General features: G+C 37.7%; 1 protein-coding gene across 2 annotated transcripts in view; it reads right to left on the bottom strand.

Annotated features, from left to right (window-relative positions):
• The window catches only part of UMAD1 (UBAP1-MVB12-associated (UMA) domain containing 1), a 224,589-nt gene that overhangs the window by 127,485 nt on the left and 71,832 nt on the right, over positions 1 to 25,272 (bottom strand). Inside the window, exon 3 of one of the 2 annotated variants that reach the window (XM_034668141.1) lies at positions 17,679 to 17,794. The exons of the other annotated variant lie outside the window; for it this stretch is intronic. Within the exon in view, the coding sequence (XP_034524032.1) occupies positions 17,679 to 17,685 (7 nt within the window). The 5' untranslated portion in view covers positions 17,686 to 17,794. The remainder of the gene's footprint in view (positions 1 to 17,678; positions 17,795 to 25,272) is intronic. 2 annotated transcript variants of the gene reach the window in all.

The following is a 25,272-nucleotide window of genomic DNA, read 5'->3' as shown; positions in this document are numbered from 1 at the left end:
ACTGACAGATGAATTGGTTAAGATGTGGTATATATACACAATGGAATACTATTCAGCCATTAAAAAAGGAATGAAATCTTGCCATTTGCGACAACATGGACGGGCCCCAGTGGTACTATGCTAAGTAAAATAAGTCAGCAGAAAAAGACCAATGCCATATGATCTCACTTATACGTGGAATCTAAAAGACAAAACAAACAAACAAAACAGACTCTTTATTTGACAGAGAGAGAGACAGCCAGCGAAAGAGGGAACACAAGCAGGGGGAGTGGGAGAGGAAGAAGCAGGCTTCCAGCAGAGGAGCTTGATGTGGGGCTCGATCCCAGAACGCCGGGATTACGCCCTGAGCCAAAGGCAGATGCTTAACGACTGAGCCACCCAGGTGCCCCTAAAACAGACTCTTAAATAGAGAGAACAAACTGGTGGTTACCAGAGGGGTGGTGGGCAGGATGAATGGGTGAAATAGGTGAGGGGGATTAAGAGGTATAAATTTCCAGTTATAAAATAAATAAGCCATGGAGATGAAAATACAGCACAGGGAATATAGTCAATAACATTGTAATAATGTTGTACCATGACAGATGGTGACTACAGTCATTGTGGTGAGCACTGAGTAATGCACAGAATTGCCAAATCACTATGTTGTACATCTGAAACTAATATAACATTGTACGTTAACTATGTTTCAATGATTTAGGAGGGGGAAGAGTTCAAACGTGAGCATATTTTAGTATATTTTCCTAGTACAAATGTTTACATTTAAATTAAATCTAGAGGCGCCCAGGTGGCTCAGTCAGTTAAGCGTCTGCCTTGGCTTGGGTCATGATCCCAGGATCCTGGGATTGAGTCCTGCATCAGACACCTTGCTCAGTGAGGGGTCTGCTCACTCCCCCTCTGCCCCTCCTTCCTGCTTGTGTTCTCTCTCTCTCTCAAATAAATAAAATCTAAAAAAAAAAAAAATTAAATCTAATCAAAAATTTTTAGAAAGATAAATAGAAGTAGAGCCTAGATAATAATTACAATGTAGTAAAAAACCATTGACTATAAAAAGTTAAATATTTTGGGACACTTGGGTGGCACAGTTAAGCATCCAACTCCTAGTTTCAGCTCAGGTGGTGATCTCAGGGTACTTGGATCGAGCCCTGTGTCAGGCTCCACGTTTAGTGTGGAGTCTGCTTGGCATTCTCTTTCCCTCTCCCTCTCCTGCTCATCATGCACACACACACACACACACACACACACACTCTCTCTCTCTCTCAAATAAATAAATCTTTTTTTTTTTAAGTACGTGTTACACAGAAAGAGACCATTACCATGTAAATCTTCAACATGTCAAAAACGTTTGCTGAGCACCTATTATGTACCACGTGCTGTGTACACAACAGAGGTGGCTCAGTAACTGTTCAACAACAATTTTATCACTATGGTAAGTTTCCAGAGGCAGCTGGTAAGAAAGATTTCTTCAATAAAACTCTATAATGTGGTTAGTTTTATTACATCAAAAAACTCAAATATTTTATTTAGGAGCAGAAAAATATATTGTCATTTTACAAAGGTATTGAATTTTTAGTAAGTTGATTTAAAGTCTTACACTTAATAGTCCCATTTTCAGAGGAAGAAGAAATGCAGGTTTTGCTCAGTCCTTATCATATTAATAGTAGTTAACAGAAAAGTTCACAACTGTTTCTCAGCAAGCCAACAGCGTAATGTTTATTCAATTTAATGTTGGCTTAATAAGCATAGAGGACCTCAACTATCATTCTAATTGTTTTAATTCACTGTATTAAAAATTTTGTTTAAAAAAACTGTTTTTTCCTTGCACTTAGAAGGAATTCAAAGTTCCTGTAATAAGTTAAACACCTGGGGAAACTTCATTAAGCACTATTCCCTGAAATTACTGCTTTGCCGTGCAAAATGGGGGCTTTATAACCTGAAGAAGTTAATGTAATGTGCACTACTGCTCAGGGACTCACAGTGGCAGTGGGAGACGCTGCCATGCTATTAACTTAATTAATGTTTCCATCAAATGAATGGAGTCCAAGAAAAGAAAAATCATGCTTAAAAGTCAGGGTTTAACAAGGACTTAGAGACTAACAGTGAATTCCTGATTTCAATATTGGCTGAGGAAGACTTTCAACTTATTTCTGCTCTCAAACGGTCTTTAATTCTCATAGCGACATGTCAAGACATAAATGTGCACTGGATAAAGTCCAAAGAAATGAAAATGATTACGGAATCTATTGATTGCTATAGGTAATAAACTATAAAATGGGCTATGAATCTTCAGGATGGAAAAGGTAATGCCAAAGGCAGATTATAAGAGCAGATAGTGTTATGAACGGTTACGAAAGATATGTCCTACTTGAACTTGTTCTCCAAGTTTCAAAACTCTAGAACTTCAGATTTCTAGAGTAAAGGCAATACCAACTTAAAATCTGAAACAACCTGGGCTGAATAAAGTATTATTTTAAGCTGTAGATGGAAACATAAAACTTACAAGAAGTGGTATAAAGCTAAATGTACAACAGTTTGCAGGAGGATTTAGGTGATACTTTTAGGCAACAGGTGACACAAAGGGTAGTCATGAATTCTCACAAAACATTCTTTGAGGTATATGACACACACACACACACATCGACCAAATGATGGAATTCTTTTGCTTCATATTAAAATTTGCGACTAACCAGTTGAAAGTTTTAGCCTGCTGTTCTGAATTTCAAATTTGACTCATGCCTTGAGAGTACTAGTAATTCCAGGGTTTCAGGAACTTTTAACAATTACACTCCTATTACAGGGAAACAAAGGGTATCACCACGTAGTAATTAGATGCTTAACAGTCTTAACTTATTTAAGCTGCCTTCCTATTTTCCCCATTGACACAGCAACTGCAAAGCTTACTCAGGTTTCTCTTCAGCCAAGTCCTGGCTAACCTTCCTGTGCTTCCCTTTGTACAGAAAGATACACAGAAGCTGAACAGCTTTGTAAGTTTCTCTAACCAACCAATGGCAAGCTGGGTCAGTTCTTCTATTCTTCGTGAATTTATCATCATCCCAAAGTGGCCATTAGAAAATCCTATAATTTTGCAGAAGATCATGAAATACCTTAATTCATTTAAACTCAGGTTCCATTTCTTACACAAATATTTCAAGAAATACTAATTGCTTTTGACCCTGATATAAATACCCAGCATTTCTAAAGCTGTTGCTCAACTGGCGTTGTCATTAGAAACACCTGAGAGCTGCCTTGAGAAAAAAATAGGTCTTGAAGAATATAAGTTTTGAAAATACTTCTATTTTTTAGACAGCATAGGTACTGAAGTTACCCATACTGCACAAGAGTAAATAATCAATCACTTCAAAGAAACACTGGTGGAGTTATCCATGCCTGGTACAAAGAACTGTTTTATTTTGTTGAGCATGACGAGAAAAGGGCAGATGTTAGGAACGGGAGAAAATGCCAAATCTCACCTGAAGTTACATCAACTGACTGACAATATGGGGTGAATTTCAGAGAGGCCCAGCAAAAGAATGATAGTGACATAGAGACTAACCGCATGGTTCAATCTCCAATGCCTGCTGATGTGGATCGTTACTACGTATGTATATGGCCCCCTCTGCGGTCTGTCAAATGAAAAGTCTGATATCGTAGCAAACCATGCTAATTTCCTAGTTTAAAAGTACATAACCTAAGCTACTTAAGGTATACTTATTTAATAATTAAGCAACATCTGAAATACTTTATTTTAAAAGTTTATAACTCATAGAACTTCAGATATTATGCCTGAATGATGGTGCTGGAAGTAAAAAACAGCTTCTTAACCCTTTCTCCTAAAACTTCTGGCTGCTCCTTCAGGAATCCAAACAACAGGACTTCATTCCCAAGCCCTTCCCTTTTATTCCCCTTGCCCATTCTCTGTCTCACCTGGGAACCCTATCTCACCTGGGAACTCTGATCCTGAAGCCAATGGCTCCACATTCTCAAGCTACCAGCTAATTCCAAATGCAGCCAAGTCATAAAAACCCAACAACAACAACAAAGACTAACAAAACACAAAAAACACTGGGACTTTTTTGAGCATCAGTGGCCTTCCAGGGAGGATTCAGGCTGGCGGGTTCTCTAGAAAATAGGAAAGTAGGAGAAGCACATAAAGAAATGCCTACACGTGTTGTTGCTAGGTAGCCACAGGCCCGAGAGCTCAGAAAAAGAGATTATTGGCAAAACGAAAGCAAGAAAATTTTCTTAATGCATAGCATTAAGCATAAACATAATACATCTGGTTAGAAGAACAAATAAAGTTTATATCCATTGCTTCATGAAAGTTTTTTTACAACCATATTATTTTGCAATACTTTAATATTGAGGCAACAACCTAGTATCAATTGACCTTGAACAATAGTCCATTAAATATCACCAGAGCCTGCTTGAACCAGTGGTTAGCGTCAAATACTACCCTGAGCTATCCAACTCAAATAGAGATGATTTAAATTTTATGACTTGATGAATACAGCAGTGATTTATTTTTTGGCACCACAGGCACAGGGAGAACAAGCTTCTGTTTTGTTTGTTTCATTTTCAAGTTCAGCGAGTCAGATCTCATACTGGAAAAATTTCACAAAGTATACTACATCCTTCCAATGCCTACTCTAGGTCTTGGTCCTATGTTGAACATCTTTAAGAAAATGGATGAATTCTTTCCATATATATATATATCTCAAAAGGACTTTTTTTCTATTGGCTTGGCTTTAGAATACATTTTCTCCATTGATAACATGAAAAACTGGGTTATGTTGTTGCTTGGTTTAAGGATATTAGTAAGACAATGTTTTAATAACACTGTATCTTCCACTACATAATAATGGCTAATATTTATTGAAGACTTAGTGTATACATGTGCTGGGCTAAGCCTCTGATATGTACTATCTCATTTAACCTTTACAACAATCTGATAAATTAGGCATTATTATTCCATTTTACAGATGGGGAACCTGAGGCATATACTAAATGACCTGCCCAAAGACCAACAGCTAATTAATGTTATATACACCAGATTTGAACTCTGGTCTAATAAGCTTCAGAGGCCAAGCCCCTGGCCACTAGGGTGGACTGTCTCTCAGTGGGACCTCCTACTGTAATTCATCACAGATAATATGCAGGAAATGACTTGTTCCAATTAGCCATGAGAAGTACTCAGGCTAGCCTCCTACCAAGCATGAAGCACCACTCAGAGAAGAAAACCTAAATTAAACCTCAGGATGAGTTCTGTAAGTCAAATCTATAGATGTTTATTGAGACCATGCAGGAGATGAGAGGCAAAGCCAAGGAAACAGATTTCAAGAAAAAGAAAGGGGAGCGTGGGTGGCTCAGTCGGTTAAGCATCCAACACTTGACTTCGGCTCAGGTTATGATCTCAGGGTCGTGAGATCAAGAGATTCTCTCTCTCCCTCTGCCCCTCCCCACCTGCACACACATGCACGCACATGCTCTCTCTCTCTCAAAATAAAAAATAAAAATAAATAAAAAGAAAAAGAAAATACTCAGGATTAGTTCAAAAGAAGCGACTATACCAACCTTATATTATGGTGCTTCTGCATTTTATCATAAAATTTGGCTACTATAAAATTAAGCAACCTGCCCACATTCCGCACTCTTTCTCATATTACTACACATAAAAAGATAATATGCCAAGCTTCGAGGAGACTAATTTAGCAGAGACTTGCATATAAACAAAGCAAAAACAATCATATTCTGTTAGATGAAAATATAAGGGTAACTAAAACTATATAAATCTCGGTGTACACATGAAAATAACAGTACAACCACTGGTTTGTCATCAAAAAAAAAAAAAAGACACTGGCATAGGTTAAATAAATCAAATAATAATGAGTATTTCCTACTGGTTTTGTCTTTCACTTATACCGTGGTGGTAGTTTTTCTCCAGGCTTTTGATCCTCCAACATGACTAAGATTATTTGCTCTGGAGATTAAGTCATGGACAAAACAAAAGCCAAATTTAAGAACTGGTGGTGAGTAGGAAACCTCAGCTTTCTGCTGGACAGCAGAAGAAACTGCTGTTGCGGGAGCACCCATTCTAGGCCCAGGGCTGGGCTGCCTGTTTTACATAAATTCTCAGATATAAACATCATGGCAGCCCTAGTGAGACCATGTCATCATCTTCCTTTCAGAGCTGAGGAAAACTGAAGCCCAGAGAGGTTAATTAACTCACGAAAGTCCCAGCTGGCAAGTCGCAGAGCTGAGATTCGGATCCAGATGTCTGATTCACTAGACAATAAGGGTTTCCCCAAAATTAACATATAAAAATTATACATTTTTGGAAGCTTAACTCCTTTTTTTCCAGAAGACGCCAGGAATCTCAAAATGCAGTTTTACAGAACCTGGTTGGCAGGGGTGCAGACCAAGCCAAGAAAAGGATCACCCTCATGGAGCAAGGCAGCTATGGCGCCAGCAGAAGCAGCAGGGTCTGTGAGGAAACCAGAGGTCCGATGACCTCTGGCCACCCCAGTTGTTTTGGGTTCATTTCCTAAGGCGAGGAGAGGGGAAGTGACCACTTCTTTAGGCAGCCACAGGAAGCCAGGCTGCAGGCATGCTGGAGGCATTGGAAGGGGATGACACCTGCCTTCCGAACTGTGGCAAAGCTCAGAGAGACACAGTGACCCCCATCTCAACACACTGAGAAACAAGTCTGTCACTTGTTTTGCCCTGTCACATCATATGAAGACATTAAGAAACAATTTTAAGATTCAAAGAGAGAGAACTCTTTCTTAAAGAAAAGAATAAGATGTCTGGAAGAAACATTTATAAGAACTTGATTAGATGAAGAAAAATATGGTCTGTGAAACAAAAACACATAAATAAGGGCTATCGTGCACATCAGAAGGCCTGCATCGATAAGATAATTTGAGGAGCACACTGGAATAAAATGAATAAAGACAACGAAATCTGAAAGTAGTGAGTGAACAGATAAAATCTAAACAAACAGAACTCTTCCAGATAAAAAGACAGAAGTAGAAACTCATTGGGTAAGGAGGCACAGAAATTCACCTTCATCAAACTGGAAAGTGGAAAAACGGAGCTGTGATCTAGAGACCAGTGGTTTAGCCAAAGAGCTGGGACGTAGGAAGAAGAAATGCAGAGATCTCAAAATTGAACTACAAAAACCCTAAGGGATCATTCTCAGGAAGAGGATCTGCCGAGCAGACATCTCCAAAGACCATGCTTCTCAAATCAGAATGTGTAATATTCACACTGGGGACCAAGGAGAGAAAGGACTAATTTATATCAGTGACTTAAGTGCAGCCTGAACTAACAGCACTGAAAACCCCAACTGCAATCTGGAAAGCCTGAAAGAATGCAGTGAAGTCATCAGGAAGGACAGCACAGAAATTCAGTTGGCGTATTTTACTAGAATATTCAAAAGACAACCCTCTCTCTCAGCAAATGGCAAAGCATTTTGAAATAAATACCACCACTTCTCCTTTACCAGGAGATACAAAGATTTTATTAGAGAAAGCAATCCTCCAATGATGGACACACAATGAGAGACCCATTCCTGACAGTGGCACAAAATTTTAGGAACACAACTACTATGGCAAAAACTGTATGAGAGGGAACTCACGGGCCTCCTAAATTGAATGAGGCAGCCTTTGGGGAAGTTAAGAGTAAAATTTTAGGACCAACACAATCAGAACCGCCTTTACAGGAATTCTGAAGATGAAGATGTGGGATCCTTCCCAGTGGTTCTCCAAGAAATGTGTATTAACAAACTAAAAGTGAACTTGGATGACAAGCTTGCAGAAGCCTTCAGTATGCGTGCACGCACGTGTGTGTATACACACACATTGCTGTACCTTAAGAAAAAAATAACCTTTAAATTACACAATTTTTCCTTCAAATCTGATACCATGAGGGGTTATCTCTGGCTATAGTATCTGTGCCCTCAAGAGTGTTATGCTATCGGGGAGCCTGGGTGGCACAGCAGTTAAGCGTCTGCCTTCGGGCTCAGGGCGTGATCCCGGCGTTATGGGATCGAGCCCCACATCAGGCTCTTCCGCTATGAGCCTGCTTCTTCCTCTCTCATTCCCCCTGCTTGTGTTCCCTCTCTCACTGGCTGTCTCTCTCTCTGTCAAATAAATAAATAAAATCTTTTTTTTTAAAAAAAAAGAGTGTTATGCTATTAATCACCCAATGTCAACTTTTCTCTTTGACTGACCTTGCAACAATATTCATTTAAGGCATAATCACTCTTCACGGACAAATCATTGTCTATTAAACAGTAATTTATATGATGTGTTCCCGAAAATTTTTTTACACCATTGGTTTTATGAAACCCAAGTGTTCCATGCTTGAAACCACTAAAATAACACCACCCTATTCACAACAGATCATTAAGTATACTTTTAGGAGTATAAATAAAACTTTATAATCTTATATATACTATGTAATACAATTCAAATTGAATGAAAATACTTTTTAGTATCAGAGTCTTAGGTTTTGGATATTTCCTGAGCATTGTGGGAGATTGCAAAGCATTTTTAATTGACGCATCTGGGATTAAAATATTGCTTTTGAATGAAATAATAAAATTATCTGGCATATCATTTTACTTCAAAAACAATAAGATATATCATAAGGTGATAATGCAAATTAATGGAAATGATAGGTAACTTGTCCTTCTGAGGGAATGAATGGAAAATGAAACATCACAAAAGCTTTTTTAGGCTAGGCATTTACTCTCAGTATGGTGTGGTGAATGGTTTTCTTTTAACCGTATTCCTCATGACCTTAAGTATTTATGATGAAACTTCAAATGTATAGTAATGATTCCATACTTCTCCATATAATAAAGAATAACAAATCCTCTATTTTACTTAGGTGAAAGCCAAATAAGAAGAGAGGTTTAACTCTGAAAAGAACACCAAAATATAGCTTAATTAAACAGAGAAGATAATTTCAAAAGCATAAGCTTCCTACATTCATGAACTTAAGGATTCAAATCTAAAGGTCTTAGTTAAAATGAGAAATCTTAATAAATAAAAGTTAGCTACAACACCAGGGTACAGGAACCAGAGAATGTCTGGCAACTGACAGCAGATTCACATCCACACGAGGCTAAATCTAATGGCTTAATTTCACCTAGCATTCCCAAATCACACTGTAGCAGACTTACCTCTCAGACTCCATGAGTGAATAACGGTCTCCCCAGGATTACAGAACCTTTAAGGACAGTATCTCAAAAGGAATGCTCTAATTAAGCCTATAGTTCTACACTAACTTTAAAATAACTTTGATCATAATAACGTGGATCAAAAGCTTTTTTTATAAGGAGGAGAAGAATAAAACTACACAATTAAAGCATACACTGCTAATTCTTAACTATAATCAAAAAAGAAAAGACAAAGTTGATCACAATCCTTTGAGGATACAAGGAAATTACAAGTTTAGAATTATCTGAAACAGCCAGAAATTGCACTCATATTTCCTTCTCTAAAGAGAGATATTCGTACCATGTATGATAGAAACATAATTTTATCAGTAAGTGTGAAATCTGTCTTGGTGTGTGGTAGCTGGATTCAAGATAGTTCCATGCTACTAATACAAATAGAGTATGTGAAAGCACATAAAATAGGTAAGTACGAACAACTCACATGTTTTCATAAACATTTAAAGAAAGGTTCAGCGACAAGTTGAAAATTAATGAGGTATTTTAGCAGAATATCTAACTTCAATTGACATGACTGGCCAGTAGTAAACACTGCCCTGGGATTAATTTTGTACAATGTCTGGCCAACATACCAGCCTGTGTAGACATAATTACCACAAATTGCTATGTTTTCTGTGTACCATCCATTTCATGTAATCATATTAATTTCAAAACATGAGCAATGTCTATTGTAACAAGAGGACCACAATTTTAATTAAGGAATATGAAATTTATATTGGTTTGCTTTGTTCTCTAGGATAACAATCGTCATGGCTGGGTAAAAGATATTCCCACTAAACCAATAAATATAATCGACAAAGGAAATGCATCAGTGAAACACCCAAAAATGTCAGCCTTCAGTGCACACTTAAAGCCTAGGAGTATCTTCAGAACTATACGCCAAGACCACTGATGTATTTCAGAGGTTTAACTTGGCTTGCATCCAACTACCCAGAGATTCTGGAGCTTCCTGCCAGATAAAGGACAAATATACCAACTGGGTATGGTGTGTTACTTGCTGCTGTTTAAAAAAAAACAATGCCAGATTGCAACACTCTTTGTCCACAAAAATGCCTGACATTTCTGGCTTAAGACCTTTTGGATCTAATAAATAGCTCCATTTCTTATGACAGAGGTTTCTTTCATTGATGGATTTATTAAATAAATAAGTAGTTCATCAGTTTACAGAATGTGTTATTTCACACAATTTACTATGAAAGAACTAGCAGGTGGTACTATTAAGAGCCATCAGTAGTAGGAATTGTTTCATAGATGACCAACTCAATCTATGCTTGGAACACTGCCATCCTTTATAAGGTTTTTCCATATAACACATTCAAAGTTTTAGTGCACATCTACTCAGGGTGTTTATGAAATCCTTGTGCAACTTTAAACTTGACCTATCCCACTGAACTATATTTTATGGGACTGTGTTAAAACTGCTGTGTATTCATCCAGACCACATTCTTTAAAGGAACTTCAAGCCAGGATCATGAATGCAATTTATGAAATCACTCAGCAGCAGCTGGAGAATGTTTTCAATGAGGTGGAAAATCAGACTGAATGTTGGATCACCAAAAAATGGTGGTTATGTTGAAGTCTATAAATTTAAACTGCAATGTTGAAGTCTTATTCACACTGATTTAAGTCATTTTTAATTTTTTTTCTGTCACAAATACAACAAAGATTAAGGCTTAAAGTTAACACAGAAATTTTAAAAACACCCAAAATGGCTATGATGTTATAAATTTCTATTAGAAATTTTATTATTTTTCCCATGTTAGAAGACTAATAGCAACTCATTAGAAAATGTTTTATAGCATCTTAAAAAGGCTAACATATATTTTAGAGATCACCAATTCTCTAATTGACTTAAACCACATTTTAAAAATTCTACTATTTATGAAGATATATATATTTGTAAATAAGCCATTTCCTAATGGGTTGTGAAAGGAGAAAAATCAGTATGAGAGAGATTAGTTAACGGGTTAAAAGAGAATGTGGTTAGATGCAAGGTAGTATCCTGGATTCAGTCCCAGAACAACAACAAAAAAAGACATTTTTGGAGAAACTGGTAAAATCCAGAAAAAGTCTGTGGTTTTATTAATACTGTTGTACCAATGTTAATTTCTTAGTTCTGACAAATCTACTATGGCTGTGTAAGACGTAGATGAAAAATATTTTTAAAATGCTCTGTAATATCTTTGTAACTTCTCTGTACACCTAAAATTACTCCAACATAAAAAGTTTATTGTTTTTTTTTAATGTGATGAGAATATTCATACCTTGTTATTCCCTTTTTCTCTACCTTACCTATAATCACTGACCGGGACACGGTTTATTTTCCAGAGTTGGCCAAAACATCTCCCATCACACGTGTTCCTTAGCAATATTTCCCTGTCAAGAGCTGGTATTTATTTCTCTATCCCTTGAATCTGGGAACACCCTGAGGCTCCCTGACCAACAGAACATGGTGGCAGTGATGCTGTACCCGTTCCAGGTCTTAGCTGGCTTGGTAACTTCTACCTCCTGTGTCTCTGACCACTGATTCTTAGAACCCAGCCACCATTCTATGAGAAACCCAAGCAATACGGAGAGGCTATGTATACGTAATCTTTTTCACAGCCTTAACTTGACCTAGCATCTACTGACGGTGATGTGAATAAACCACTCTGGACATCAAGCCCAGTCCAGCTTTGTAATGACAGCGACCCCGGCCAACACCTGATTACAACCACGTGAAAGAGCTTGACCAGTCAACCCACGGAACTATGAGAGATAATCACAAATTGTCGCCTGATGCCATTAAATCTGGGTAGTTTGTTACACAGCAAAAGATAACTTGGACACTGGCAATTAACAAAAGGGAAGCTAATGCCCAGATGTACATTCATGGAAGTGTCGGAAACAGAAGATCTAGAACACAGAAGATCTGAAAAAATAATTATCTTTTCACTTTACTATTCTGCCTACTTCTTTTTCCTACAGAATTTACTGATTATAGCAGTTAAGGATGATAACCAAATTTCAGGAAAAAAATACTCAATTGGAACCTCATAGGAGACTCAACTTTTTTACATTTACCAAAAATCAAACGTATCAGTTCTCTAATGCCAATAAATATTTTCTTAAAAGGGACAAGAATTGGGGCACCTGGGGGGCTCAGTCAGTTAAGCATCCAAATCTTGATTTCGACTCAGGTCATGATCTCAGAGTCCTGGGATGGAGCCCTGGGTCAGGCTCCCTGCTCAGCGGGGAGTCTGCTTTTCTCTCTGCCCCTCCCCTCAACTCATGTTTTCCCTCTCTCTAATAAATTTAAAAAAATCTTAAAAAAATAAAATAAAATTACATTCCAAAAAAGAGACAAATTATTTCAAAAATTTTTTTTCTAAGAAGTCTCTTTTATTGGGGCATTGCTGAGAATAAATGTTTGTGTCCTCCCTGACCCCCACCAAATTCCTATGTTAAAACCCTAACCCCCCCAAGGTGATGGTTTTGGAGGTGGGGCCTTTGGGAGGTGACTGGGTCATGAGAGTGGAGTTTCATGAATAGGACTAGTGCCTTTATGAAAGAGATCCCAGAGAGATCCCATACCCCTTCCACCGTGTGAGGACATGGCTAAAAGCCAGCCATCTATGAACCAAGAAGCGGTCCCTCACCAGACACCAAATTTACCAGTGCATTGATCATGGACTTCCAAACTCCAAAACTGTAAGAAATAAATTTCTGTTGTTTATAAGCCACCCAATTTATGGCAATTTTCTTATAGCACCCAAATGGACTAAGACAGGTAGCTTATAAATAAGAAGGCAATTTAGCAAAAAGTCTTTTGGGTTATTTAATTCCTTGAGCAAATTAAACACCCAGGAGTCTTTAACATAATACTCTAAAATGAAAATCACCCAATCCTCTTGATTCTTACCTCTAAAAAATCTCTAGAAGGTATTTTTCCCCTTTCCTCTTCACTGCTGTTAGTTCAGACTTCATCTTGCCTCAACCATTACAAATAGCTCCCAAATACCCTCCCTGTCTCACACCCGTTTCCTCCACAGACCATGTCCCATACTGCTACCACGGCTTTGTTTTTCAAACATCTATTGTATTATTTTACTCCTTCCACTCAGAAGAAAAAAAAAACTTTCAAAGTTTGATCTGAAAATCAAAGTTCACCAGTTTTAGTAGGATCTGCAAAGCCCCCAGTCCTGCTCCCATGGCTGCCCTCTCCAGTCCCAACCAACTTTCAGGTATCACTTCTCGCTGTATCTCCTCAGGTTTTATTGGTTTTGAAAATCACCATTTTCCAATATTCTGCTTATGACTGCATAAACTCAAGTTTAATTTCTCCCAAGTTCTGTTTCTACGGTAAAATGCATGCTTATCAGGGGTGCCTGGGTGGCACAGCGGTTAAGCGTCTGCCTTCGGCTCAGGGCGTGATCCCAGCGTTATGGGATCGAGCCCCACATCAGGCTCCTCCGCTATGAGCCTGCTTCTTTCTCTCCCACTCCCCCTGCTTGTGTTCCCTCTCTCGCTGGCTGTCTCTATCTCTGTCAAATAAATAAATAAAATCTTAAAAAAAAAAAGATATAGCTTTATAAAAAAAAAAATGCATGCTTATCATCACACGCCCACTTCTAAAGCCTAAGCATTCAGATCACCTGGCTCAGATCAGGAGTGGAGGGGAAAATGTGTGCCTTTGAAGGGGTCAAACATATGAGGATGTGGACCTATTTTTTTCCTCTAAATAAAGGAATGAACTAGGCGAGTATGCATGCAATTAAAAGTAAGGATGTCTAAAGCTAGAAAAAGAAAGAGATGTTGGATGAGCCACGATCATCTGCTTAAAGTGAGGGCTAGCAGAAAACTCAAGCGGAAGTGAGCATGTCCGTCAGCCTCGGCGGGCACGTTAGCACAGTGTTCTCAACCTTGGCTGCACAGTAGAATCACCGGGGGATGTCTAACCCTGTGAAGTATACTCTAGGCCTATTACATCAGAATCTCTAGGGGTGGAACCAAGCCGTTGGTAGGTTTTAGAACACCCCGAGGTGATTCCAATGAGCAGTCAAGGTTGACATCCACTCTGTGAAGACACAGCTGATAAACAAGAACCAAAGTAGAGCGTTCACAGTTCAGATAACCAGAAAGCAACCATACATTCTAGTGCCTATAAGCACAATCATGATTTTCTCCGGGAATTTTCCATAGCCTGGGAGCAGGGGCAGATAAAGGGAAAGGTTGGGTTTATCCAGAGTTGAAAACTGGCAGGGATCAAAATAATTGAGAGACCTGATCTCACAGCACTGTGATGACTGACCACAGGCTCCAGGCGGGATAAGAAAAAGAAGTCAGGAAGTGGTGAGAGCCTGAGTAACTGACAACTGTCAATTACTCAAGCAGAAATGATGGCATGCAAGAGGGCCACCTGACTTCAGAGAACAGGATTTCTGGGTTTAAGATTTAGGATTTCAGGGGAAGCCCCATTCTGAGTGATTATGTAATGTTGATCAAGGCCATAGCAGAGAACTGCTAGAGTAGAAAAGGTAGAAATCATTGGCTAGGAAAGTCTTTGGAGAACAAGGGATTGAGGTTGGGGTATTAGCTGGGGCCTCACCACGGATGACAGAGTCACCCAGACTGGCTGTAGGAGCTGGGAAGGGGACAGAGCCAAGTCCAGGGGCCCAGGGAAGTCTGGGGCACAGTCTAGAGCGAGGAGAAGATGGCAGGTGGTATGAAGTTTGGAAGATGGCGTCCCTATTAATGATGTAGAGGAGAAATGGACTGAAGTGGCACCGTGCAGCAGCACAATGACAACCCTGATCACAGAAGCCCAGTCCTGGGTGTGTGAGAATGAGCAGCTTCCATCTGAAAGGGCTGAAGCCTCTCCATTAAGGGGAAAAAAGGGAGGGGCGTCTTTTCAAACCTGATTTGTTCATGTCCCCCTCACCACAGCTCAATGACCATCAACGGTTTCCACTGCTCTTAAGATAAAGACATTATTAGCAGGGCCCACAAGGTCTAGTGGAAAGGTCTGCCCGACTCCCTCACCTCGTCAAGTTCCACACTCCCTCCTGGCTCTCTGCACATCAGCTTACAGGCCTTTTTTCCAATTCCTCAAAGTGCTATTTGCCCTCCCACCAAAAAGCCATTATGATTTGTTGTTCCCTCAGTCTCCCCTCTTCTCTCCATTCAGTTAACTCTTATACACGTTTCCATTCCAGCTCAAATGTTACTTAGGGAAGACTTCCTCAAACTTCCACACACGGCCATCTGCTCTCACAGCACTTATCGATGCTGTAGTTTTACACTTATTTAGGTGAGCATATAATAAAAGCCTGTCTCTCCAACTGGACTGTCCATTCCAGGAGGGCACAGACTGCATTATCACATTCATCGCTTATTCCCAATGCCTAGTAAAGTAACTGGCATACGGTAGACCCACTAGAAATGCTGTTGAATGAATGAATGAATGAATGAATGAATACATGAATGGATATGCAAACGAAAGGTGAAAAGGCACTAGATGGAATCTTGATACTATTCTTCTAGCAGCCAAAGATAACATTCCTCACACGCTTCCTATATGTGAGATATGGCCATTCATTTAATCAAGGCATCAACCACTAAAATAGGGTTTATCATCCCAATTTTATAAATGAGGAAAATGGCGCTCAGTGAAATTAAAGGACTAACCTGTCATCCCCCATCAGAGAAGCACCAGAGCCAGGATTTTCCCAGGTAGTGGTACTCTATCTCTATGTAAAGCTGACAACAGGAGTACCTACAGTGAAGGTCAAAGTGTTGCTCAAAACAGCAACTTCAGATGTGTGTGCATCTCTGAACTTCTATCAGTGTGACTGGCTTCGAGCTGGTGCTTTTCACCATGGTATTTTACAATAGAGTGGCGGTCCCAAGGGTTGCAAACTGGGTCAATGGAAGAAAATACGTTTGAATGGGGAGCCCAATCCAATCACTGAGAGGACAGGTGGCCAAAATCTTCATGGGCAGTCACTAAAGATCAGAAGAGGAGAAGTCAGGTCAAGAAGTTGATTCACTGACTCACAGAGATCTTCCCTGAGATGGGAGTTCTCATTCCAGTGAAAGTTCAGGAAAGGTAACCAGTTCCTGATGACAAAGTGTCTTCCGTATTTAAGGGACAAAACTCTGAAACCACCATGTAGAACTTACTCAAAAACATGAGCTTCATTTAAGGAAAAACTGGGTTGCTGTGGCAGGAGCCCCCTGCATGGCTCGTTTGTGCTCATGCCGAAGGAGAGTGGTTTTCGGTGGGGAACAGTACTGAACTGGCTCCCTGACACTGCAAACCGATTTCCAACTGGCCCACAGTGCCAGGTCCAAAGCACACGAACCTCTAGACACACAGAGAGTATGTGAGAAAAGAAACTTCAGTGTTTTCCTTCAAATCTAGTTTTGGTCAAAATCCAAGTAAGAGACATTCGCATGCCTTACTAGTTTCCTAGGGCTGCCCCAAAAAGTACCACAAACTTGGGAGATTAAAATGATAGAAATTTATACTCTCACAATTCTGGAGCCTAGAAGTCTGAAATCAGGGATCAGCAGGGCCATGCTCTCTCTGAAGTCTCTAGGGGAGAATGCTTCTGTGCTTCTTTCTAGCTTCTTCCAAGGGTTGCCTAGGTCGCTGGCAATCCCTGGTGTTCTTCCACTAGTAGCTTCCTTACTCCAGTCTCTACCTGCATCACCACATGGCCGTGTGTGTGTGTGTGTGTGTGTGTGGGGGTGGGTGGGTGGGTGGGTGTGTGCACGCACACATGTGTATCTCTGTGTCCAAATTTCCCTCTTCTTATGAGGACACTGTCATTAGATGAAGGTTCACTCTAATGAATATGACCTCATCTGAATCTTATTACATCTGCGAAGACTTTATTTCCATATAAGGTTACATTCATAGGTACTAAAGGTTAGTAGGTCTTTTTTTTTTTTTTAGTAAATTCCCTTATTTATCTTTTACATTAGTTAATATTCAATTACTGTTGCTTAGAAGCACACGAATCCTAATTAGTACAGGAAGACCTAAAGAAAGCATTCCAATATTCTCACTTTTAAAAATAAACATGTTAACTCTAATGGAATAAAATAAAATAAAAAATAAATAAAAATAAACACTTGTATCTCTAAGGAAAATCACCATAATCAACTGGAAATTTGGCCAGCTACTAGGATACAAGGGGGGAAAAAATCCCTAAAAAAATAAGGCATATAAAAATCTGTACCTCCACACCTTTCCCTTAATCCCTGAAAGTCTTTTTTTTTTTTCCTTGCTCTTTCCCCCTAGTGTTATTGAGATACAACTGACCAACAAGATTGTATTGGTTTAAGGTATACGACATAAAGATTTGATACATGCATATATTACAAACGATTACCACAATACGTTCAGTTAACATCTATCACAGGAGATACAAGTCAAACTGTAACACACACTAACCATTCATTCCTCCGGGTAGTCCAAATCCCAGCTTCCTTCAAATTCAGATTACCGGAACACAGCATACCTACATTCAATTCACTTCACCGAAGGCTTCAGCTCTTCAGTGAAATGCCCTTTAAAGTTTAAATAAAAATATATGAAAAAATACAGTGGCTTCTTCTATAAAACCACAACTGAACACAATAATCTTTGTTTTTTCAAAAAGTCTTTTTATAGTTACCGTGGGAAAAGTTTTTTTGTCCTGATGATAATGAAAAGTTTTCTTTTCTTTGCAAATTAGAAAGATAGTAGTTTATAATCTAGTAGTATACTTACACTTAGTAGTCTGTACTATCATACCACAGTAGTCTGGGTCAAGAATTCTCAAATTCTGGTTGTACCAATATTATCGTGTGGGAAGGATAGGAGGGAGATGATTAAAATAGGTGCCAAGAGTCGCACCTAACCTACAAAATCAGAATTAACGGGGATAAGGCCCAGGCACATGTACTTCTGACAAGCTTTCAAAGTTATTCTGACATATAAAAAGTGTGAGTACCACCAGGTGAGAGTTTTTTCACCTCCTTTCCTCCCTTTATTCTCAGCGGTGTATAGTTTGCAAGTTCTATTTCAATGGTCTTAGGGAGTTCATGTTCTTTATTGCAAGCTATATATTTTTACGTTTAAATTTAATATAAATAGGCAGTTTCTAAGCATTCTACCTCTGAACTCCTCATTTGAAAATAATACTTGTGACTGTATTTTAGGTCCAGTTGCATTTTTTCCCCAAAGATGCCATACATTCTCAAACAGATGGCTTTATTCATCCTCCCCATGTCCCTTCGTAGTGCACTGCAAGAAACTATTATTCTCTTCAAAGATGAAAAATAAAGGCTCAAGTCCAAGTCAAACTGAGTATTTATTAAACACCTTTAATGTTCAAGACTCTGCTAAATATCACCTCATCAGGACAGGTTATACAGCTGAGGTACATCTCTGAATATAGAAAGGTTAGTGTTTCACTGAAACACCCCCCAGCCCGCCGACTCACCATCTCCTGCGTGCACAGAATTCAACAGTCTGAACAGTTTAATTATTTTAATTAATCAATATAAGCAGTTGTGAACAATTCGGAATAAGAGCTCCAAGTTCAAGCACTTTTTTCTTTTCACATTATTTTTCTCATCTTCGTTTCACATGTAAAAACTAATTAAAACCTCTCAAATTTAAGACTATAAAGAACCATAAAGAACTACAGTCACTGAGGTGAAAGAAAAAAAAAGATACTGGTTTCCATGGCCTTCTACAGTGGAAACTACGTGAAAAATTATTTCATTGAAGTCTTTTGTGAAATCCCTTGCGAGACTCCACTGTTGACTGTGGTTAGAATACATTCAAAAGTATAATCAGATTGCATCATCGCCATCACCTGCTCAGAGGCAAGTTGAAGGAACATGTGCTCGTGAGGCTGAGGCCGCCTCATTGTCCTGCACTCTCATGTGGGCTTGCCAGAGAGATTAGTCACCAGTTTGCAGCTGGCTTCAAACTCGGGTGCTGTGCTCCAAGTGCAGATGCTGTGGCTTACCCTAATTATACTGCTCCAGTTTAATCTTTCCACTTGTCGCATACTAGATACTGGATCGAATTCAAGACTCTGGAAATCGGTTTCGAACAGAAGAGACTTCAAAATCACACATTCGTGACCCTCCCCTCCGGCCTGCTAATCATATTTCATCACTGTATCTTTAGGATCTTCTGAATCCGTCCCAAAGGCGTTTATAGCTACCTCAGCCATCATGGACTCTCATTAACACAAAGGCAGGAAAAGCTGTTCTTCAACAAAACCATTTTTTTTAAATAAAATTAAAGTTCTGTCAGCTCCAAAGGTACTTCTTATATTTAAAAAAGTTTCCATTTGCTCCCTGCTTGGAATTAAACATACTAGCAAATACTACAGAAATTAATCTTAGTCACTGGTTTCTAAAATCACCCTAGAGGCTTTAAAAGACACCCACAGATTTACCCCGCTATATATATTGGACTGAGTCATAATTCAAAGAGGTTTCTTTTAAACTTAATCTATAAATAAAGCTTATGCTGGTGCTGCTTCTAAGAGAAAGAACGAAAGAACAGGTTTCTGCCTATCTCAGGCAGGTCTTTCTGCTGCCTGTTACTGTCACCATTTCATAAATGCCCTTGTGTCAAGAATGCTGTCCATACAAGGAAATGGTGTAAAATAGAACTCTTAAAACAGAAAAGAAAGATAATCCTAGCATTGCAAATCCATAGAAGATAATCAGACAAGAGGCTCCAAGAAGGTATTTGTGGATGTGAAGAAAAATGACAAGGGATAAAACACAGATTTCCCAAAAGTCATAATTTATTAGGCATCTGTTTCAATATGTTGGATGCATGTAGTTTTTTCTCCAAGATAACTCAAGGTATGATTTGGAAGGTATACATTTTAAACTTTAGATTATGCATTTCTACTCTCTTGTTTCTTAATAATGCATTCATGCCACATAAATGGTAAACAACAGACAACCCATGCCTTCACCACACATACCATATCATGTACGATATTATTTAAAAAATTAAAATACTAAAATAGTTGCATGAGTAAAATAAAGTATCTTACAAGAAATTCACATCAGTGTATTTCAAATTACCACCGGGGATACAGATAACATATTCAAGTTATAGTGAACACAGTATCTGAAAAAAAATCACTCTGAAATTCTGCAATATTTCTCCTTCCCAAATGAATGATGTCAGTTTTACTTTATTATCTAAAATTCAGAATGTGTATATTATATAGAAATATGAAGTTAAACATTCTGCTGGAACAGGTTATTCAACACAGTGCTAAAATAATCAATCACTGTGTCGATTCTAAAAACTGGACTTCCCTAAAGTCTAAAAGCTACACAACTATGAAAAATCGACTCTACTGTACTTTCAGTTTTCTGTTTAATATTTTAAAATAACCAGTAAACATCAAGTTTAGTTAATAGCCAACTTTCCTAAACAGACTTTCCTATGAAAGAATATGTTAATCTGACAATTACTTATAGCCAGTTATAAACTTAAGCATACATAACAGTGATGAGATTTAAACAAAATCTTCAGGTCAAATTTCAAACTTATTCTCTCATCCTGACCCCAGTTCCCAACTGATACTACTACAAATTAATTTCTGTGTTATTTAATATTTATTTTATTTGTTCAAAATATAACACAAGTTGCCCTACAACACTCTATATGGGAAAAATACATGGATTTAATGAAGCAGAGGCCATCTTAGCCAATATGATTGGAACTATTTCTTTATTTCATAAACATTCAGTTAAATGGGAAATCATTTAAAAATGCATACCTTCAACATTACCTTTTAATTCAAAGCAAACAAATCATATCCATTCAGGAAAGTACATAACTTGAAGTTACTTAGAAGAACTACAATTTTTCTGGCCTTGTCTCTTCCCATATCATGGCATAACTGAATGCTGGTTTGGGCTGTTATTCAGTACAACATACAACGATTTCTAGGGCCTGTGTAACCATGACATAGTCATTTTTGGCACTGGATTGCTCTTAACTCCTCCTCCTCTTCCTATTTAAACCCAGCCTTTTCTGTCACAACCTGTATGGTTTCTGCATCATCCATGATTTCATTTAAAACACACGAACAAAAAAACTGTGACTATTCGTTTACCATACATTAGCCTCTTACTAATTGACAAGGGCCTTCAACTTGTCTGAGATAATTAAAAACACATGAACAACAACAATGAACTATGTTCTTCAGTATCTTTCGTAATTCACAATATTCTCAAGTCACAGTTTTCACCGAAGTTTAGTAAATGCTTCAATGGAGATTTTGCTCTGTGCCCTCACTATACCTACTATTTTTTAAATGTTTGAAGCTATCTATTTTATGTGACTGCTAGCTCTGTCTTACACTTGTTTTCCAAACTGAAATTCAAAACTCGTTTTTTCCTATCTCTTCTTTAAACACTTGAAGATCTTCTGATTTGAAGGTTACACCAAGGACATTACATCTGATGGCAAACTATGGCTTTTAGGTCACTTTCTCGAAGATCCTAAGGATAGGGATGGGAAGAAACTTGAAGTACAGGGAGCACACTCATTTCAGGTAAGTTTATTTTCGAGTGCTTCTATGCTGAAGGTACATATTAATGGTGGGAAATTCTATAAATAATTTAGAGAATCCATTAGGTAAAACACTAAAAGATATGTAATGTATATTATTCTAAAGTTCTAGGATTTGTGAATTTGCCTATAACATAAACTATAGCTTGTTAGTTCTACTTGCCTTGCTGTCTATGGTTACTATAACTCCCTCTTTGAACTTCTGTACCTTACTGCCCCATGCTCTGCTTTTCTATGTCATCATTTTGGAGAACTGTTTCAACTACATGGCATAACTAATCTGCAGTAAAACTGTCATTACCAATAAAAAGACAAATCATTTGTAAGTTTGTGAGCAAAAGGTTGATCAGAATCTCTCCCTACAAGTGCTCAACACCCCAACAGCTGACTTTTCCCCAACTTTCCACCTGCTACTTGCTTTAACATTCCCACACAGGGAGGACTTGGGGCCAAGGCCCATATTTGCAGAAAAGCCACCTGATTAGAGTTCTGAGCCTTTCTTAGTAAGCCCAACACATAATTCATTGTACACAACCTCTGATTTGTTTTGTAGCAGATGAGAACTTAAAGACATTTGCAAATCAGTCTGATGCGGAATCCTAGATTCTTTTTATGTTATCTCAGCCAAACCTAAATTGATAGCTTTTTTTCTTTCTAGCAATTAAACTATGAATTATTTTCAAAGCATTTAACTATGTTTTTGTAGAAATAATTACTTCTTCGATATATTTGTATATTGTTAAAATTAAATTGTGCAATTACGGGAACAAACACCCATGTTTCGGAGCAAAGAGTGTGACCCATGCACAGGACACCACTCCGCTGGAGGAGCAAAAGCATGTCTTTTGGGGAAGCGCCTACACACTGCCATTATTTAGGGCTTCACGGAAAAGTTGAGAGAATATTGATCAATTTGCAAACTCACCTAAGTGGAGGTCAATTAAGACTTCCCTTCTATGCTATTCTTTGAGGAAAACATGGGACCCCTCTTTTCCAAAGTAATGGACAAAAGAGGCACTGAAACAGAAGCAAAGGTATTTTGGAGGAAATTAAAGAAAAATAAAACTTGAGTCTTCAAATCTTTGTCAAAGACCAATCCTATGCTTCCAATTCTTATTTCAAAGATAAACTTGTATCATTATATTTTTAAATAAAGGTTTGGGAAAAAATTGGTGCATATATAATTAAAGAGTCAATCACAGAATTTTTAATGTTTAATCTAATTTTATTTTTAAAATGTTATTTATTTGAGAGAGAGAGAGAGAAAGAGAGCAGATGCAGAGCAGGGAGAGGAGCAGAGGGGGAGGGTGAGAGACAAGCAGACTCAGTACTGAGAGCCTAGCCTACACGGGCTCAATCCCAGGACCCTGAGATCATGACCTGAGCAGAAACCAAGAGTCAGACACTTAACCCACTGAGCCACCCAGGCCCCACAGGATTTTTAAATAGAAATTTTTACTTAGTGAAACAAACTCATTTTTCATATAAGATATACAATAAAAGCAATATTTCCATCTTGATATAGACAATATTTTAGTTTCATCAATAATGAAATCTGACAATCAGAACTCCACACCAAACTAAAAGAGCTACTGTTAACTATCCACAAAGCTGAAAGCAGCACAGAAGAAACTCCAAATGCTAGCATAAAGAGGTAAAACCTCTCCATTTTAATTTAGTTGGGTTACTGTTCTTTCTCTAATTTATATTCATAAAACTCAAAAATTATCCCTTTCCCCCTAAAATATTCTATAAATGTCAAGTATTGGGCTGTGAATCAAATCTCAACACATATAAAGATTATCATTTGGGCCACAGCGTCTGACCACAATGCATTAAATTAAAAATCTTCACCAAAAAGATAACCAAAACAAAACATCTCACATACTTGGAAATCTTAAAATATTTTTTTGAAGGTTTTATTTATTTATCTGATAGAAAGAGCACAAGCTGAGAGAGGGGCAGAGAGAAGCAGACTCCCCGCTGAGCAGGGAGCCCAATGTGGGGCTCCATCCCAGAACACTGGGATCATGACCTGAGCCGAAGGCAGACACTTAACAGACTGAGTCACCCACAGCACCCTGGAAATCTTAAAATATTTTTAAATAACTCAGCAATGAAGTATAGAAATTGAAAAATACATAAAACTGAAAACTAGCGGAAATAATACAAATTAAAATTGGAAGCTGCTAATTAGCATTTGAAGCGAAATACAGAGCATTTTAATGACTACATTAGAATATTAAAAAGCTAAAAACTGATAAGCCAACCAGCCTAAGAAGTCAGAATGAGACTAACAAAATAAATCCCAAAGAAAATGGGGAAAAAAACTGAGGTAGAAACAAAAAACAATGAAATAGGATATAAAAATGCAAAAGAGAGGAACAATAAATTCTAAAGTCCATCTTCGAAAAGACTAAAAAAAAAAAAAGAAAGAAAACAAAACAAAAAAGATAGAAAGAAAAGACTAAGCAAAAGCAGCAAAGGAACAAGCAAACAAAACTAGGGGGAGAAATACAACATAACAACAAAAATCCCAGAGATCAAAAAAGAAAGAAGATGTTATTTTAAAAAACCCTCTGGCAATAAATTATGACTTTTTTTTTAAATGAGCAATTTCTTATGAAACTATAACTTACATATTGACTCCATAGACCAGTCAATAATTATTAATAAATTCACTCAGTAGCTAGAAATCTACCTACTAAAGCAGCAGCAGGCCCAGATAATTTTACAAATGAATTCTATTAAAATCAAATCTTATACAAATTTTCCCAACAAATTGTTTTAAAAATAAGGAATATTTCTTACTTCATTTAATGAGTTTAATATAACCCTGAACCAAACTTTTCATATAGCACAAGAATGGAAAATTATAAATTTTACTCCTAAAAATGTGTTGCAAAAATGTCAAGCCAAATATAAGCTAAGTGAATCCAGTAATTTATTTTTAAAATATCAAAAATAAAATATACTTTGACTTTACTTCAGGAATACAAAGTTGTTTATACATCAAGGCTTAAAGGCAAAAAATTACTTGATCAAGAGATCTAAAAAAGGCATTTAATACTCACTGCCAATTTATATTTTTAAAAATCCTTCTAACAAATTAGGAGTAACCTGGTAAACAGTATATACTGTATTTACCAGTTAAACCACTGCAAACATTATAAGCATTCTCTTCACAATCAAAAATGGAAAAAAAGATGTTTGCTTTCACATTTCAACATACTAGACAGAGACCCTAGATAACGCGACGAGAATAAAAAATAAAAGCCATAACAACTGCAAAGAAAGAAACCTCATTATTTAGTGTTCACGATTACCTACTTAGAAAATCCAAGAATCTAAAGATGAATGATTAGAAATAAAAACTTTGTCGAGATGGTTACTACAAAAATCAACTACATATTTTTATACTAACAACAAACACAAAATG

This window comes from Ailuropoda melanoleuca, chromosome 1 (genome assembly GCF_002007445.2).
Source record: "Ailuropoda melanoleuca isolate Jingjing chromosome 1, ASM200744v2, whole genome shotgun sequence".
Classification (NCBI taxonomy): Eukaryota; Metazoa; Chordata; class Mammalia; order Carnivora; family Ursidae; genus Ailuropoda; species Ailuropoda melanoleuca.
The sequence above is the reverse complement of the archived record's forward strand: the minus strand, read 5'-3'. Positions and strand labels throughout refer to the sequence as shown.